Here is a 15592-nt window from a genome sequence, read left to right as displayed (position 1 = left end):
GAGTAAGGTAGATTTTGCTGACAGTAGTTAAGTGTATGCTTTCCTATACAATACTAAAAGTGACATAATACATATAAATAGTATAAGATAACTTCAAATTTATAAACTCACATACAACTAAACACTTGCTTATCTCACCTCTATTCAAATTAGAGGTAAATATATTTTTTATTGTTTCATGCGTATCTTTTAGAGTAGATTCAAGGAATTCAATAGCAACTTTAAAAAATTATTGTTTTTCTTCAACAAGCGACATAGTATAAAAAAAATTAATAATCTTGCAAACTTCTAAAAATACAAACAACTAGGAATAGCCTACTAAACAACAGACTTAATTTTCCATTTTTTATTTTTAGACGAAATTTTTGAGTATCTGCCTTTTCAGCTTGTTCAAAACATTTAAACCTCGGCAGTACAAAGATCCTAAAATTGAATTTTTGAATAGATACTGACATCTGGAGTGTAAAGCTTGACCATCGATTATATCAGTAGTCAAAAAAATAAAAAATGATGAGATTGTTCAAGTACAAAAAACTCAATACCTAGGATTAATTTGAAAACTTTAAATTAGCAGAACTTAAATTCCTAGACCTTTTTGAATGCAACTTATAAAAGACAATGTGGATTAGATCAACCAAAAAGCTTTGCTGTGAAACAAAATTACTTATCATCTAATCTGCCAAAACGTGTTTTACTTTTGCAATTTTTTAATTTCTTCGGTCCCTAAAGATCTAGCATAGTTTTGATGTGTAGTTATACCCACCTGTTTTGCCACCAAAATTCATCCAAGCATTTTATCTGACTATATAATTTTATTAAACAATAATCTTGCCTCAGGCTATACTAAAGGGTAAAGTTAGAGTAAATTAAACAGCACCATAACTGTAGCAATGCTATTGATGTCTACATGCACTCCGTTACACTTTCAGCCAAGGAAGTTTGCAAGGGTGGCTTTGGATGACTCTGCGCTTTTTGCCGTTATGTCAGTCATCGGATTTGTGCAGCTGCCTATTTATGGAGTCCTCTTTGCTCTTCAGTATGACATTTTACAGGCAGTAAGTTTAGAATACTGTTATGTACATTATTTTTCTGTATGTATTCTGGTTGTTAGAGCGTGCACATCACTTGGCTTGATTAGCCTACTTGAATAGGAGACAAAACACTCATGCATCTGAGTTACACATTGTATTTGTTCACTAACTGGTCCATACCTCTTGGATAAATTCATTGTATTGACTATGCATCTAAAGGACGACTACGTACACCTTTATGTAGCATTTGTGCAAAGTTTGTTTATCTGATATGTTTGTAGCGAGCATTAATTCACAAACTACATCCCCTCTGAGTGTCTCTGTTTTATTTTGTTTTCCTATCAAACCATCATTTGCAATTATTTTCAAATTGCAAAAAAAATTAAGAAAGTATAATTTTTTAATTACTTGATTGAAGTTAGTCACTAAAGCTTATTGCTAAAGATTTTGATAGACACTGGAAAAAATTATGTCTTGAAGTACACAGATGTAATGTTGGACTAGTTGTAACTCTGTATGGCTCTGATTTGTGCTAGGCACAATGGCAATTATATAATTTTGTTATATAGTTCACAAAAAGAAGGGAACTATATAACAAAAACAAGACAAACATTACAAGCCAATTCAAGAAATTAATCTCTTACATAACTATTATACAACCAATTGACACAACATCACCTATTACCTAATGAGACAAATACTAATATAAATATATATATATATTAGTATATATATATAGTATATATAAATATAGTATATATATATACTATATTTATATATACTATATATATATACTATATATACATACATATATACATACATATATATACATATATATATACATATATATATATATATACTATATTTATATATACTATATATATATATACTATATATACATACATATATATACATATATATATACATATATATATACATATATATATATATATATATATATATATATATATATATATATCTGGTGCCAGCACATTGACTTTCTTAAAGTCTGTGAGGCAACCTAGTTGTTTCATGGCAGGAAGTCAACTCTCATTGGTAATGGGATTTGTGTCCCTTGCCAAAGCTCTGAGCTGCACTGATGAGGCTTCAATAGCCGAAACAGTACTGTCTGTAGCATGAGTATATATATATATATATATATATATATATATATATATATATATATATATATACTATATATATATATATATACTATATTTATATATACTATATATATATATACTATATATACATACATATATATACATATATATACATATATATATATATATATATATATATATATATATATATATATATATATATATATATATATATATATATATATATATATATATATACATGTACACATTTATATTAGTCTTTTCAACAATAATAGTTTAATGGCATCTTTTAATCAGAGATGCTAATAAACAGTGTCACTTAGACTTCAGAATACATCGAGATAATAAAGAGGAAACTAATATACCACAAAACAACTGGGATATTTACCCATAATTCATTCTTAACCTCAAAGATATAATGCTTTCTTATTTTATAGTATTTTGAAACTGCCCCTGAGGAGCAGGAAGAGGTTCTTCTGACTGATAAATATGCTTTAGAGTTTACTGCGAGAGTAAGTCCTGAAAGCTCTTTTACTCCATCCTTTTGTATATTCCATTTTTGCACCAGCTGATCTACTCTAGGTCTAGCAGACGGCAGTTTACTTCTTCTTTTACTGTTCACATCATGATTGAACACAAAAACACTAAATTAAAGATATTTTTAACATGGTAAGACAGATAAGAGATTAACTAAAAAAACTGCAGTGTTTGAGTCGATTCGCTGATGCCTCATGGCATAAACCTTTGCTGCCATAAACGCATTTACAAATGTATGCGTTTTTGTGGACCACTGCCATAGACGCATTAGTGCGACTTTCTCAGCGATTGCGTAGTTAACCAACTTTATTACTCGTTGACAACATAACCGACGGTCTTTAAGACTTTTATGAAATTGACAATGTTGTCCAAAGGTTTGTTTATAAAATTAGCCTAAAATAATGAAGCAATTTTAAATTTTTGTTTGAGATTTTCCAATTTAAAAACGCACGCTCTTTTGTGCGAGTTCATTAATTACTGTGTGCAAATCAGAAAACAGGTAATTAATTATCTTGATGACATTATAGCCAATTCAGATGCAGATTTTTGTGATTATACAGATAATTAAAGCAGCAACACTATTTTTGATAGTGGTGAAAGTAATAGTTTTGTAGGAGTAAAGAACATTGTGGAGGATCGTTTTAGCGATAACGTTAAACGTAGCTTCACATAGCTTTATGATCGCACAAAGTATAGATTCATTGAACCTTTGCATAGCAATGTTGGCTAAAATGTTGGCAAAATATAATATCTAACAAAAATGTTCTAGATAGGGATTGAAATCAAAACAAAAACCGTTTACATATCATGAAACAATATTTGCAATTTTCAGTAAAATGGCGGCACTAGGCAGATACCCGATATTGTACATGGTTGGCTATGAAAGGGTTAAAAATAAAAGCAAAGGCAGAAGTTTGAAAAGAGAGTTTAAATTACAACTTTCTTCTAGTAGTTTTGGATCTACTAGGTACAACTCAAATAACAAAACATTGTTATAGTTGAACATAATACCTCATGAGCAATTATAGTAACATAAACATCTACATTAATTTAGATTCGTCTTCTACTGGTGCTTATGTTATAAAAACTAGTAATCCGCCATTAATGAATGGCTACATAGCGTCCGAGAAAGACTTCCCACCATTAATGCACAAGAACAACTCTTTTGAACAAAGTGGTGGCCCTCAAAGACGCCGTTGGGTCTGTGATGGAGTTCAGCAAAACTCGGTTTTTACTGGAGGATCCAGCGGATCTGTGTCACTGCAAATGAGCGAGGGTGACCTTGACCGTTGTCGAGGAATCGCTTGTGCTAGCGTCTTGTTGAGGCTGGGGAGTCCGGCAACCCCACCGGATCTGTGTCATACCAGGTAGGAAAAGGTGGTACCAATGCGCTCGCTCGTTCAAATAATTAAATTATTAGCAGCGGTAAATAATTTGCTTCTGTGAGGTAGGCTGTAGACAAGCGACGGTATTATAAACACTAATACTGTCACTATGGTGTAGCTTATGTAAATAGTTGAATTAATCAATTAGATAATTACTGGTTGTTCTAGAATGTCAATTCTCATATTTTATTTCGGAAAATATTATACCAAGTCGTACATGGTTCAATTATTTGTAGAAAATTATTCTTTTTATGTCCAGGCACCTCTAAATGAAGGTAATTCCCCTTTATTGTGCTCAAAATGTTGTTTTGCTGATGTGGTTGAGCTATATAATTTTTAACCGATAGCAAGTTGTGTTTTTAGTAGCTCTGTATAAAAAGAGCAAAGCGAAGTGTTGTAGGGCAGTCTGGATACTGTTATCGCTGCGGATTTGTGTATACAGTTACATTGTATAATAAAGTTTATTTTAAGAAGACAAGATTTATTTATGCCAGGAGTAGTTTTAGTCAGGCTGTGTAAGGAGTAACTCAAGACATTCACCTTCAATGTACAGAAATTATAGATGCAAACAAGCAGCTTAGATATATATATATATATATATATATATATATATATATATATATATATATATATATATATATATATATACAGTTTGTTCTGAGTCTGTTTATCGGCTCACCTCTGAGTCTGTTCATCGGCTCACCCCTGAATCTGTTTATCGGCTCATCCCTGAGTCTGTTTATCGGCTCACCTCTGAGTCTGTTTATCGGCTCACCCTTGAGTCTGTTTATCATCTCACCTCTGAGTCTGTTCATCGGCTCACCCCTGAGTCTGTTTATCGGCTCATCCCTGAGTCTGTTTATCGGCTCACATCTGAGTCTGTTTGTCGGCTCACCTCTGAGTCTGTTTATCGGCTCACCTCTGAGTCTGTTTATCGGCTCACCTCTGAGTCTGTTTATCGGCTCACCTCTGAGTCTGTTTATCGGCTCACCTCTGAGTCTGTTTATCGGCTCACCCTTGAGTCTGTTTATCGTCTCACCTCTGAGTCTGTTTATCGGCTCACCTCTGAGTCTGTTTATCGGCTCACCCTCGAGTCTGTTTATCGGCTCACCTCTGAGACTGTTTATTGGCTCAGCCCTGAGTCTGTTTATCGGCTCACCTCTGAGTCTGTTTATCAACTCACCCTGAGTCTGTTTATCGTCTCACCTCTGAGTCTGTTTATCGGCTCACCTCAGAGTCTGTTTATCGGCTCACCCACGAGTCTGTTTATCAGCTCACCTCTGAGACTGTTTATTGGCTCACCCCTGAGTCTGTTTATTGGCTCACCTCTGAGTCTGTTTATCAACTCACCCTGAGTCTGTTTTTCGGCTCACCTCTGGATCTGTTTATCGGCTCACTTCTGAGTCTGTTTATCGGCTCACCCACGAGTCTGTTTATCGGCTCACCCCTGAATCTGTTTATCGGCTCACCTCTGAGTCTGTTTATCAACTCACCCTGAGTCTGTTTTTCGGCTCACCTCTGGATCTGTTTATCGGCTCACCTCTGAGTCTGTTTATCGGCTCACCCACGAGTCTGTTTATCGGCTCACCTCTGAGTCTGTTTATCAGCTCACCTCTGAGTCTGTTTATCGGCTCACCCATGAGTCTGTTTATCGGCTCACCTCTGAGTCTGTTTATCGGCTCACCTCAGAGTCTGTTTATCGGCTCAGTTCTGAGTCTGTTTATCGGCTCACCCTTGAGTCTGTTTATCGCCTCACCTCTGGGTCTGTTTATCGGCACACCTCTGAGTCTGTTTATTAGCTCACCTCTGAGTCTGTTTATCGGCTCACCCACGAGTCTGTTTATCGGCTCACCCTGAGTCTGTTTTTTGGCTCACCTCTGGATCTGTTTATTGGCTCACTCTCGAGGCTGCTTATTGGCTCACCTCTGAGTCTGTGTATCGGCTCACCCACGAGTCTGTTTATCGGCTCACCTCTGAGTCTGTTTATTGGCTCACCTCTGAGTCTGTTTATCGGCTCACCCTTAAGTCTGTTTATCGGCTCACCCACGAGTCTGTTTATCGGCTCACCTCTGAAACTGTTTATCGGCTCACCCTTGAGTCTGTTTATCGCCTCCCCTCTGAGTCTGTTTATCGGCTCACCTCTGAGTCTGTTTATTGGCTCACCTCTGAGTCTGTTTATCGGCTCACCCACGAGTCTGTTTATCGGCTCACCCTGAGTCTGTTTTTTTGGCTCACCTCTGGATCTGTTTATTGGCTCACTCTCGAGTCTGCTTATTGGCTCACCTCTGAGTCTGTGTATCGGCTCACCCACGAGTCTGTTTATCAGCTCACCTCTGAGACTGTTTATTGGCTCACCCCTGAGTCTGTTTATCGGCTCACCTCTGAGTCTGTTTATCAACTCACCCTGAGTCTGTTTTTCGGCTCACCTTTGAGTCTGTTTATCGGCTCACTCTCAGTCTGTTTATTGGCTCACCTCTGAGTTTGTTTATCGGCTCACCTCTGAGTCTGTTTATCGGCTCACCTCTGAGTCTGTTTATCGGCTCACATTTGAGTCTGTTTATCGGCTCACTCTCAGTCTGTTTATCGGCTCGCCTCTGAGTCTGTTTATCGGCTCACCTCTGAGTCTGTTTATCGGCTCACCTTTGAGTCTGTTTATCGGCTCACCTCTGAGTCTGTTTATCGGCTCGCCTCACCTAAACGAGTTAGATACTAGTTTACCACACTTAAAGGTAACCACGCAAAATTTGAAGATTTTTATCAGAAAGTATCAGTATTTTGTAATATTTGCATTTTTTTTTATGTTTGAGGTGATCGGATTGCCAGGATATTTCAAGATTAAATGAATCAAACTTGATGCAATTAAAACACTTCGATCAATAGAAAGTGCAATTATGACATTTATAATTTCAAAAATCACAACAGAATAGATGCTTTTAATGGTTAAAGATAATTATAAGCATGCCCAAGGTTACAGGGAAACACAGTATTCATTTTATTAAGTTCAATTATCAACAATGGGTAAAACTCTGACCTTTGTCTCCAAATAATCCTCATTACAATCTGATTTAATACTGACTTCATGGGAACTGTTGGCTGCCTCGCTTCATTGTGCGCCGCTAAATCTAGCAAATGCTGATCGGCACAAAAAGGTGTGAGGCATATTGCTACTCAACTCCTCTCTGAGCATTGTCACAAAGCATGACGAGTCATGCCAAAACGCAAAAGGGCAAGCAGAGCGTGTAAAGCAAGCCTCGATAATGACCATGCCAACAGGGCCAAGGCAAACTTACAATCTCACATGCATGAAGCACTCAGCAAATTCAAAAAGCAGCCCATTAGTGCAACTGAAAATTACAATTACTTTAAAAGCCAAATACTTCATGTTAATTTAAAATTGTAACTTAGTAACCCTGGCTCAGCAAATCCTTTCAATAGGTGGCATGTTCGGATCATCTGTACCATGCGATTTGAACGTTCCACAGTAATTCACCAGAAATACTATTAGGGAACAACCAAAAGACCACATGCACATGCAATAGAGCCATCGTGGCTAGACAATTTTTCTCCTATCTTGACTTTTTGTGCCAAAATGTACAAATAAAAATTGCGTGAATTAAATATGTTTATTCTTAGAATACATTTAAAGAGTGTTTCACTGAAAGTTAAAATGTTACCTTTGATGTGCGTGACGGTGTTTTAGTCATTATATCAGTAGTTTACTTGAAACAAATGAAATGTAAGCAAAACAAGATTTAATTGAAAAGTCGAATATTTTTAGCCAGATTCAGAAAAAAACTAGAGTAACACAAGAGCTCTTTCCGCAAACAGGGACATAAATCAAATACTCTTAATTGACATCATTTTAAAATTTATATTTTAAATAACTTTATACACCGCTTAACTTGCATGAGTAATGTGTATAGCTGTTATGGTGCTCAATTTATATCAAGAATATTTAAAAGTTGTTTACCATACAGCAATTTTCAAGAATGCAACTCTAAAATCTTTAGTTTTTTTAGTTCAACGGTTCAATATGTGATGTATATGTATATAAGATGTTTTGAGTTATTCATACTATAGTGTAGTATATCACATGCTATTTTAGCACCATAAAGCCTAATCATTAAAGCAACTACTCAGACTACTTTCATTACAAATCGTTACAAAAACGGTTAGGATTGTGAATGTTGCATGCATATCGTATTCCCTTATCCACAGATGTCCGCAAGTGTTCACAAAAATCTTGAGCCAGACCAATTAACTAAAATTGATATTGGCTATTGTCAGAAAATATGATGGTTGGTTGGATAAAACTTGGTCGTGCCAAATTAAGTGTTTTTTCTAGCAGCTCATCAGACTGTGCAAACTGGGGACAATTGCTCACAGCCTAGAGATCAATTTATCTATTGTCATAGACCCAACAACATCTTTACTATTATAACAGTCATGTCCGTCTGTTAGCCCATCTGTCTAAAGCCACACTAGCAGTGTATCAAACGCAAATACACAGATTGCCAGTGCTAAGTGCTGCCATCTGGACCATTTTCTGTATCTAGAAATTGTTGTAGATATATTGTATTTATTACACATAGCGGTCTGTCACAGGCATGAACTACCAGCGTACTAGTTTTAATAAAACTTAATCAAGGTTACTATTACTAGTTATGTAAAATGTCTTTCATTTATCTCCTAATCTGATTTCTATTTTAGTAAACTCTTATACTTTTAGCTCTAATTTGATATTTTTATTGAGCCAAAAACTTATATAAAAAAAAAACAAATATCAATACTTAATATGGCATAAACAGAAGCATTAATTGAAATTTTCGCTATGTACTTTAGAGTTGCTATGATATCCGAAAGATTCCAGTCTACTTCGCAAAGCTCGCAGAAAAAGAACAGCAGGCCGGTGTTGAAAAATGTCTGTATAAAGTTAAAACTGCACTTAAAAGTGAACCTACATTTGAGAGAAGAAAGCAAAACATAATGAATAATTTAGAAGAAGTAAGTATAAATTGTTGATAAATCTGTAGAATCAATGCTTTATATGACAGGGTAAGGAGTGTGTCAACCTGAGCATGAAACTCATTTCCAGCTTCTGTAGTTTACAAAAATACCAAAGAACTTTATTTCTTGAGAACCAAAGATATTAACTAAATTTGGCTCATATATGAAAGTATTAATAATTCTAACACGAAGGCAAAAACTTTCAGTTTAGAAAAGTTGGAAAAATGAAAAGAAAAATGTTTCCTGAAAAACGCAGGAAGTTCCTAATTAATGCTTATATGTAAAACCATTATTTGTTTAATTTAATTAATTTAAAGAGTAAACATTCTTTGGTTGTAAAGCTAAATTAAAGTTTCTGAAGCTCTAAATTGTTGTTTTCAACTACTTAATTAGTTTCTGAGTCAATAACATTTTATTACACTAAAAGGTTTTTATGTAGCTGTCTGATAGTGCTGTGTAATAGAGCTGTCCAATACAGCTGTCTAATATAGCTGTCTAAGTTGGCTGTGTAACATAGCTGTCTGATATACCAGTCTAATATAGCTGTTTATATTAGCTGTCTAATAGGCCTATAGCTGTTTAATTTGGCTGTGTAATATACCTGTCTAATAGAGCTGCCTAATAGAGCGGTCTAATATAGCTCTCTAATATAGCTGTCTAATATAGCTGTCTAATATAGCTGTCTAATAGAGCGGTATAATAAAGCGGTATAATAGAGTGGTCTAATATAGCTGTCTAATATACCTGTCTATAATATTAGCTGTCTATATTAGTTGTCTAATATACCTGTCTAATTTGGCTGTGTAATATAGCTGTCTAATATAATAGCTGTCTAATATAGCTGTCTAATAGAGAGGTCTAATATAGCTGTCTAATATAGCTGTTTAATATAACTGTCTAATAGAATGTAGAAGAAAACATTAGCTTCTTGAGCTGACTGTAACACTCCTTGAATAAAGTTTTATAAGGTAACTAAAATGCAGCTGGTAGCGCGATGCATTTTAGTTAATGTACTGTTTCGCATATTCATCAGTTACAATATGGAATATTTGGCTTCATGTTCAAACGATCAATGAAACTTTATAATATTGAGTACATGTTTCTATTTGATACATAAAGAGACACTAGTATAATTTAAATGAATTTAATTGCATGTAGACGTGAGACAGGGTCTACATGTATCCGAATGTATAAAACATCAGATTATATGAGCCTCTTACCTATAATGGTTCAATCAACTATATTGTAAAAATAAGTTTACAATAGCCACGCACATTTTGATATTTTTTGTAGTATCAAAATTTTTAAAATCTGTAGTCTCAATTTTGAACCAACTCAGTGTGAAATTTTGGTATCTATAATTTTATAGTCTATATTGCTCTAACTGTGCGCATGATTCATCGACTGTGTTTTGATGATGATGTGCTGTCTTTTGTCACCACCTTTTCACTGAATGGCTTCAAGTTGAAGTTCTATTTCCGCTGTCATATTCTTATAGGCTATGAAGATATACAAGGATTCTGGTTGTCCAAAACTGATCCCTGAGAATGATCCAATAGTAGAATATGAGATAGAAGAGTTTGAGAAAAACAGAGAATCTCAGAAGAATTCTCGAGAAGAGTTATAACAAAGTTTTGTTTAACTGTATGCGTTGTGTAAGCAAAATTGTCCTTGTAGTTGGAGTATGGAATAAAATAACATCTTCAAATTTTTGACGTGCTTTTTACCTAATGATTAAGAATGAAAGGCAAATCAAGCATTTGACATTAGCTAGTTCTACAAACAAATGATTCTTTTCTAGTTTCAGTTTACTTGTAATGTTGGGACAAATTTGGGATTTATTGTTCACTTGTGTAGGTATAATAAAATACACCTGCATTATGTCTCCCTAATGAACTTAAAAGCAATAATGATGGTAATATCTAAGGGTTTTCTAAAACCATCAATATTAACTCAAAATAGATAAGTGTGTATTCTTTTTAATCAGAAATAACAAGAAATACAGCACTTACAGACTCAACTGAGTTAGTCTCACAGCAATATGACTCACCCAAGGCAGTCTCAAAGCAGTGTTGCAATAGGACTGATCTAGGTCAGCCTCAAAGCAGTGTTGCAATAGTACTGATCTAGGTCAGTCTCAAAGCAGTGTTGCAATAGGACTGACCTAGGTCGGTTTCAAAGCAGTGTTGCAATAGGACTGATCTAGATCGGTTTTAAAGCAGTATTGCAGTAGAACTGATCTAGGTCGGTTTCAAAGCAGTGTTGCAGTAGGACTGATCTAGGTCGGTCTCAAAGCTGTATTGCAGTAGGACTAATCTAGGTCAGTCTCAAAGCAGGGTTTCAATAGAACTGATTTAGGTCAGGGTTATTGAAATTGCTAGCTGGATTATATTGCCAGCAATATAATCCAGCTAGCAATTTGCAATCAATTAAATACATATGCTGCTATAATAGCAGTTTCATGGTTTTACTTGTGCTTTCTCATTGTGCTTTTTCTTTGTGCTTTCTGAAAGTTTTTGCTTATTAGTAACCATGGCTTTTTATATAAAGCTCTATTTTTTGTTCACAAAAATCAAGATGAGATCTGATATTTTTCATGATTTTTATTAATTACACATTTACACACCACACACACACACACCCACACATACACATCACACATGCTCAACACACCCGCCACATGCATGCACACGCATAAGCAAACAAGCACACATTCACACACCCTCACACTCAACACACAGACACATGCATGCATGCACACCATGCACCAACACGCATACGCACACACACACATGCAAACAAACTCGTAGGGGCGCACACTCACAGTCACACACAATTGCATCACACACACAACCGCACACACGCCGGCGCACACGTATTTGCACACACTCATACGCCACACAGAGCTACCAGAAGGTAGTCTATTGGTCCAGGTGTTAGAGTGTCAGTCAATGAAGCTGAAGGTTAATGATTCAAATCTCGTGTGATGCAACTTTTTCTCAATTTTCAACCATTGCTTACAACAGGCGGCGGGCAATAAAGATTGCACCTACAGAGAATTCTCAGCTTACAACATTGATTCACACTTGAAAATGAGCTTTCACAAAACTATAGTAGATTCTACAAAAATGTAGTTGTATTTTTTTATCACTTGAGTTTTTTAAGTCTGATGTGATTCGACTGTCAGGATATTTCAAGAGTCAAATCGACAAAACTTCCTCACAGTTGAGATGCTCGGAGGAAAAATATATACAAAATAATGCCACTATTTGCGCTGCAACCTATTTTTTTAGTAATTATATCAGCTACTGCATTCAGTATGCAGCATTGCGGGTCTCTATTCAGTCGGTGTCTTTGCCAAAGCAAAACTATAACCGCTATCATAATCCCTTTGCTTGAATTCAACTGTTTTAACCGCGAGTAGCCTTTGCCGATTTTAACCTGAAAAATCCTGTTAGTCAAATTGCCTCAAAAATAAACCAGTCCCAAGTGATATAAAATGCTTATACTTTTTATTAAAGTTTAATAAAATTTTTGATAGGTTCAATTTTAAGTAGGTCATATTTCAACATAAGTTAGCGCATTTTGAATAAATAACTTGTTGTTGTTATTATTATCTAGCTTCACTTTAGATGCCATTAGAAGATTCTGTCTTGCACTTTGGAGTCATAGTAAGATCTAAGAACTTAATAAAATGCTCCTACAGTTGACAAAGCAAGAACCAGCTGGCACAACCAAAATAGTGTATCATTTTAGATATAATGATTGCATTTAAAACCTTGAGTCAGCATATAAACCAAGCCATTTTAACTCAACAACCCCCTGTATTTATATTGCAATTTTACACTTGCCATGTTAAGTTCAACCATGTCTCAAACTTTCAACGATGAATTCTCTAAAATGTCAAAATTAGATCAGCATATTTACAGTTAGTTGAAGCATGTAATGGAACAAATTCTATTTTTCAGCATGAAATAGTGATGTCATTGCAAAATAACATCAAAAAAACTTTAATCACTGAAAAGCAAGTAAAATACACATCAATAAACGATATACCAGTAAAAACTAAATAAAGAAAATGAATGCAACAATAACCTTAAGAAGTGTTATTAGGGCATATGTGCTCTCAAGGTACAGTAAACTTGGTATATAAATAAGTGCATTTAAAAGCACTACAAACGGCAAATAACATTCAAGTAAAACTACAACAGAATTAGTTTGGCTCCATTAACACATTCGAAACATCTTATTCAAAAAACACTGAAATATTTATGTCATATGTCATGTGACATTTATGATATACATGTATGTCTGTTTGAATTCCGGTTATAGCTATGAAAATCTTGATATTGAAATTCCACATTTTGATGGATTTGAACTCACAACAAATGTATCAACAAGTTTCTCACTTCGATGCTTTACCACTGAGCTAGAACTGCATAGTGATCAGCAGCGTTATCATATACTGCATACCCCATGCTCGTGCTTATTATTTTAGTCTTGTGTCGACGCGTTCCGGTGCCTCTGTTAAAAAAAATTTTGGACCTAAGTTTAAGCAACACAATGCTTTTTTGCTTTTTTTTCATTAGGGCCAATTTAATCTAACCCACGATATCTAAAATTTTATTTTGAACCTAAAATCTAGCAATTGTGTACTAATTGTATAAAGAAAAACTTTGGTTCTCGAACGCTTTGGTTCTCGACTAACTTGGTTTTTAACCAAAGATTTTTATATTTGTTCGCCTCGGATCTTGAACATAAATTTGGTTCTTGACCAAACCAGAGCAAGGGCAATGAAATGGGAACAGCTTCAGAAACAGCATGGAAAGACTCGTTACAAACGGATAAACAATTTTTTACAAAGATTTTTCTTTTGTAAATTTCTTTCGTAAATTCTTTACAAAAAGGGAGGAGCCGTCGAGGACGACGTCTCCTCTACCGAAGAAATTTGCAAAGGAGGAACTCTTCCAGTCAAGTTACCTTAGATTTTTTTGAGAAGGATTCTCCTTCAAAGATGCGAAGAAACGTCCAATTGCTGTTTATATTAATTTTTCTTTTGCCTATGATTTTTGATGTAACTGGTCCGCTGCATTTTTGCTGTTTCATTATCATTTTCTGCAATTTTTTGGCATTCTATCTTAACCTTTAATGATTTTGATGTTTTAAGAGCAAAATACATGAAAGGTTTACTTTTGTTTTCATTTTCTATTATCATAAATAAAAAAGCTTTTATTAAAATTGAACACGATCTATATCTACCCATTTTTATTTATAGTATGCAGTATACAGTACGTTTTATGGTGTAAAATGTTTAAAAAATACTTTATCAAAGTTGTTTTCTTGCCTTGGAATAGATTAAAATTTACATAAAGTTATTCTATTGAGAATTGTTTTGGATTTTGAACAACTCGGTCTTCAAACAACCTTCTGGAACGAATACGTTTGAAAACCGAGGTGTCGCTGTACGTTATTAAAAGATATACTGCACACTGCTGAAAATTATGAAATTATAAATTTACAGTGTTTTTTATACCTTAATATTGGTTTTATTTATTTTTAATTTAGTTGTTCTGCACAAAAACTTTTTTTCTCATGGTATGAAGTTTGAAAGTTCCAGTTGTTTAAAAAAGTTCAAAAATCTTTACAGTTGTTTTTATTTTTTCTCTTAATTTATTTCAACTGCACAAAACACTTTTCTCATGATATGTAGTTTGAAAGTTAGAATGGCAAATTTTGTTATATGTTAAATACAAATCAATTTTCTATTCAACGACTTTTTTATTACCCGGGCAATGCCGGGTAGCACAGCTAGTATATACATGTATATCTGGCAAAGCCGGTGCAATCCTGTGTTGTAACGAGTAATGCACCAAATCATGGCCAGCTAAATTCAGAAATTTAGGCTTTTGCTAAGATTTACTAACAGATCAGTAATTTCTGAGCAGATTTCAAGCGCTGCAGCCGAGGATTTTTCAAATGAAGAATAATGAGATAATAAACGCCGTTGACAAAATGAGTGATGAACCTTTGACAGAAGCAAAGAAGTATAAGTCAGCAACTTGCAGTGAAAAACTGGATAGTTTACGTAAGACTCTTAAGTTTTAGTCTAGTAAAAACCATTACAGGTTCGGTTCACTTTAAAATGTTGCTGTAGTAGCTATGTGATGCCCACCTGCTTCACTGCTGAGCATTCTTTTGTTCAGTCATTCCAAGTCCATTCGACAACTGCTCGATTTCACACAATTAAATACCAGATTCAGCTTTTGAACTTGATAGAGAGACTCGTAAAGTTTAGTTTGGGTGTAAAACTGTACCTTTACTTTATTGCTATGGAAGTAGATTACATTTTCCTACTTATCATTTTAATGAAAGAAATTCTAAAAGTCAAACCCAAGTCATTCATTGCATTTGTTTTATAGCAACTTTGAACAAGATATAGCAGCCATTATCACAGTTCAAAGGGCTGGTGTCCAGAAAATGAGCAGTTTTGTTTTCAATGAGTAGTTGA

General features: G+C 34.7%; 1 protein-coding gene across 1 annotated transcript; it reads right to left on the bottom strand.

Annotated features, from left to right (window-relative positions):
- Window positions 1–4579: 4579 nt before the first annotated feature.
- On the bottom strand, window positions 4580–7158 carry LOC137402816 (uncharacterized). Its single transcript, XM_068089323.1, has 4 exons — window positions 7154–7158; window positions 6145–6464; window positions 4757–5188; window positions 4580–4617 (listed from the first exon to the last, which is right to left on the bottom strand). The coding sequence occupies exons 1-4, from the start codon at window positions 7156–7158 to the stop codon at window positions 4580–4582; spliced, it is 795 nt and encodes a 264-aa protein (XP_067945424.1).
- Window positions 7159–15592: the final 8434 nt, after the last annotated feature.

The sequence above is a fragment of the Watersipora subatra genome, chromosome 8, assembly GCF_963576615.1.
Source record: "Watersipora subatra chromosome 8, tzWatSuba1.1, whole genome shotgun sequence".
Lineage (NCBI taxonomy): Eukaryota > Metazoa > Bryozoa > Gymnolaemata > Cheilostomatida > Watersiporidae > Watersipora > Watersipora subatra.
Note: the sequence above shows the minus strand (reverse complement) of the source record. Positions and strands in the feature narration are given on the sequence as shown.

Excerpts from the sequence above, each read along its gene's own strand:
- LOC137402816 (XM_068089323.1), bottom strand. Across the intron at positions 5,189-6,144 it reads GCCGATAAACAGTTTCAGAG|GTGAGCCGATAAACAGACTC; the intron begins GTGAGCCGATAA and ends ACAGTCTCAGAG. Across the intron at positions 4,618-4,756 it reads GCCGATGAACAGACTCAGAG|GTGAATGTCTTGAGTTACTC; the intron begins GTGAGCCGATAA and ends TGTACATTGAAG.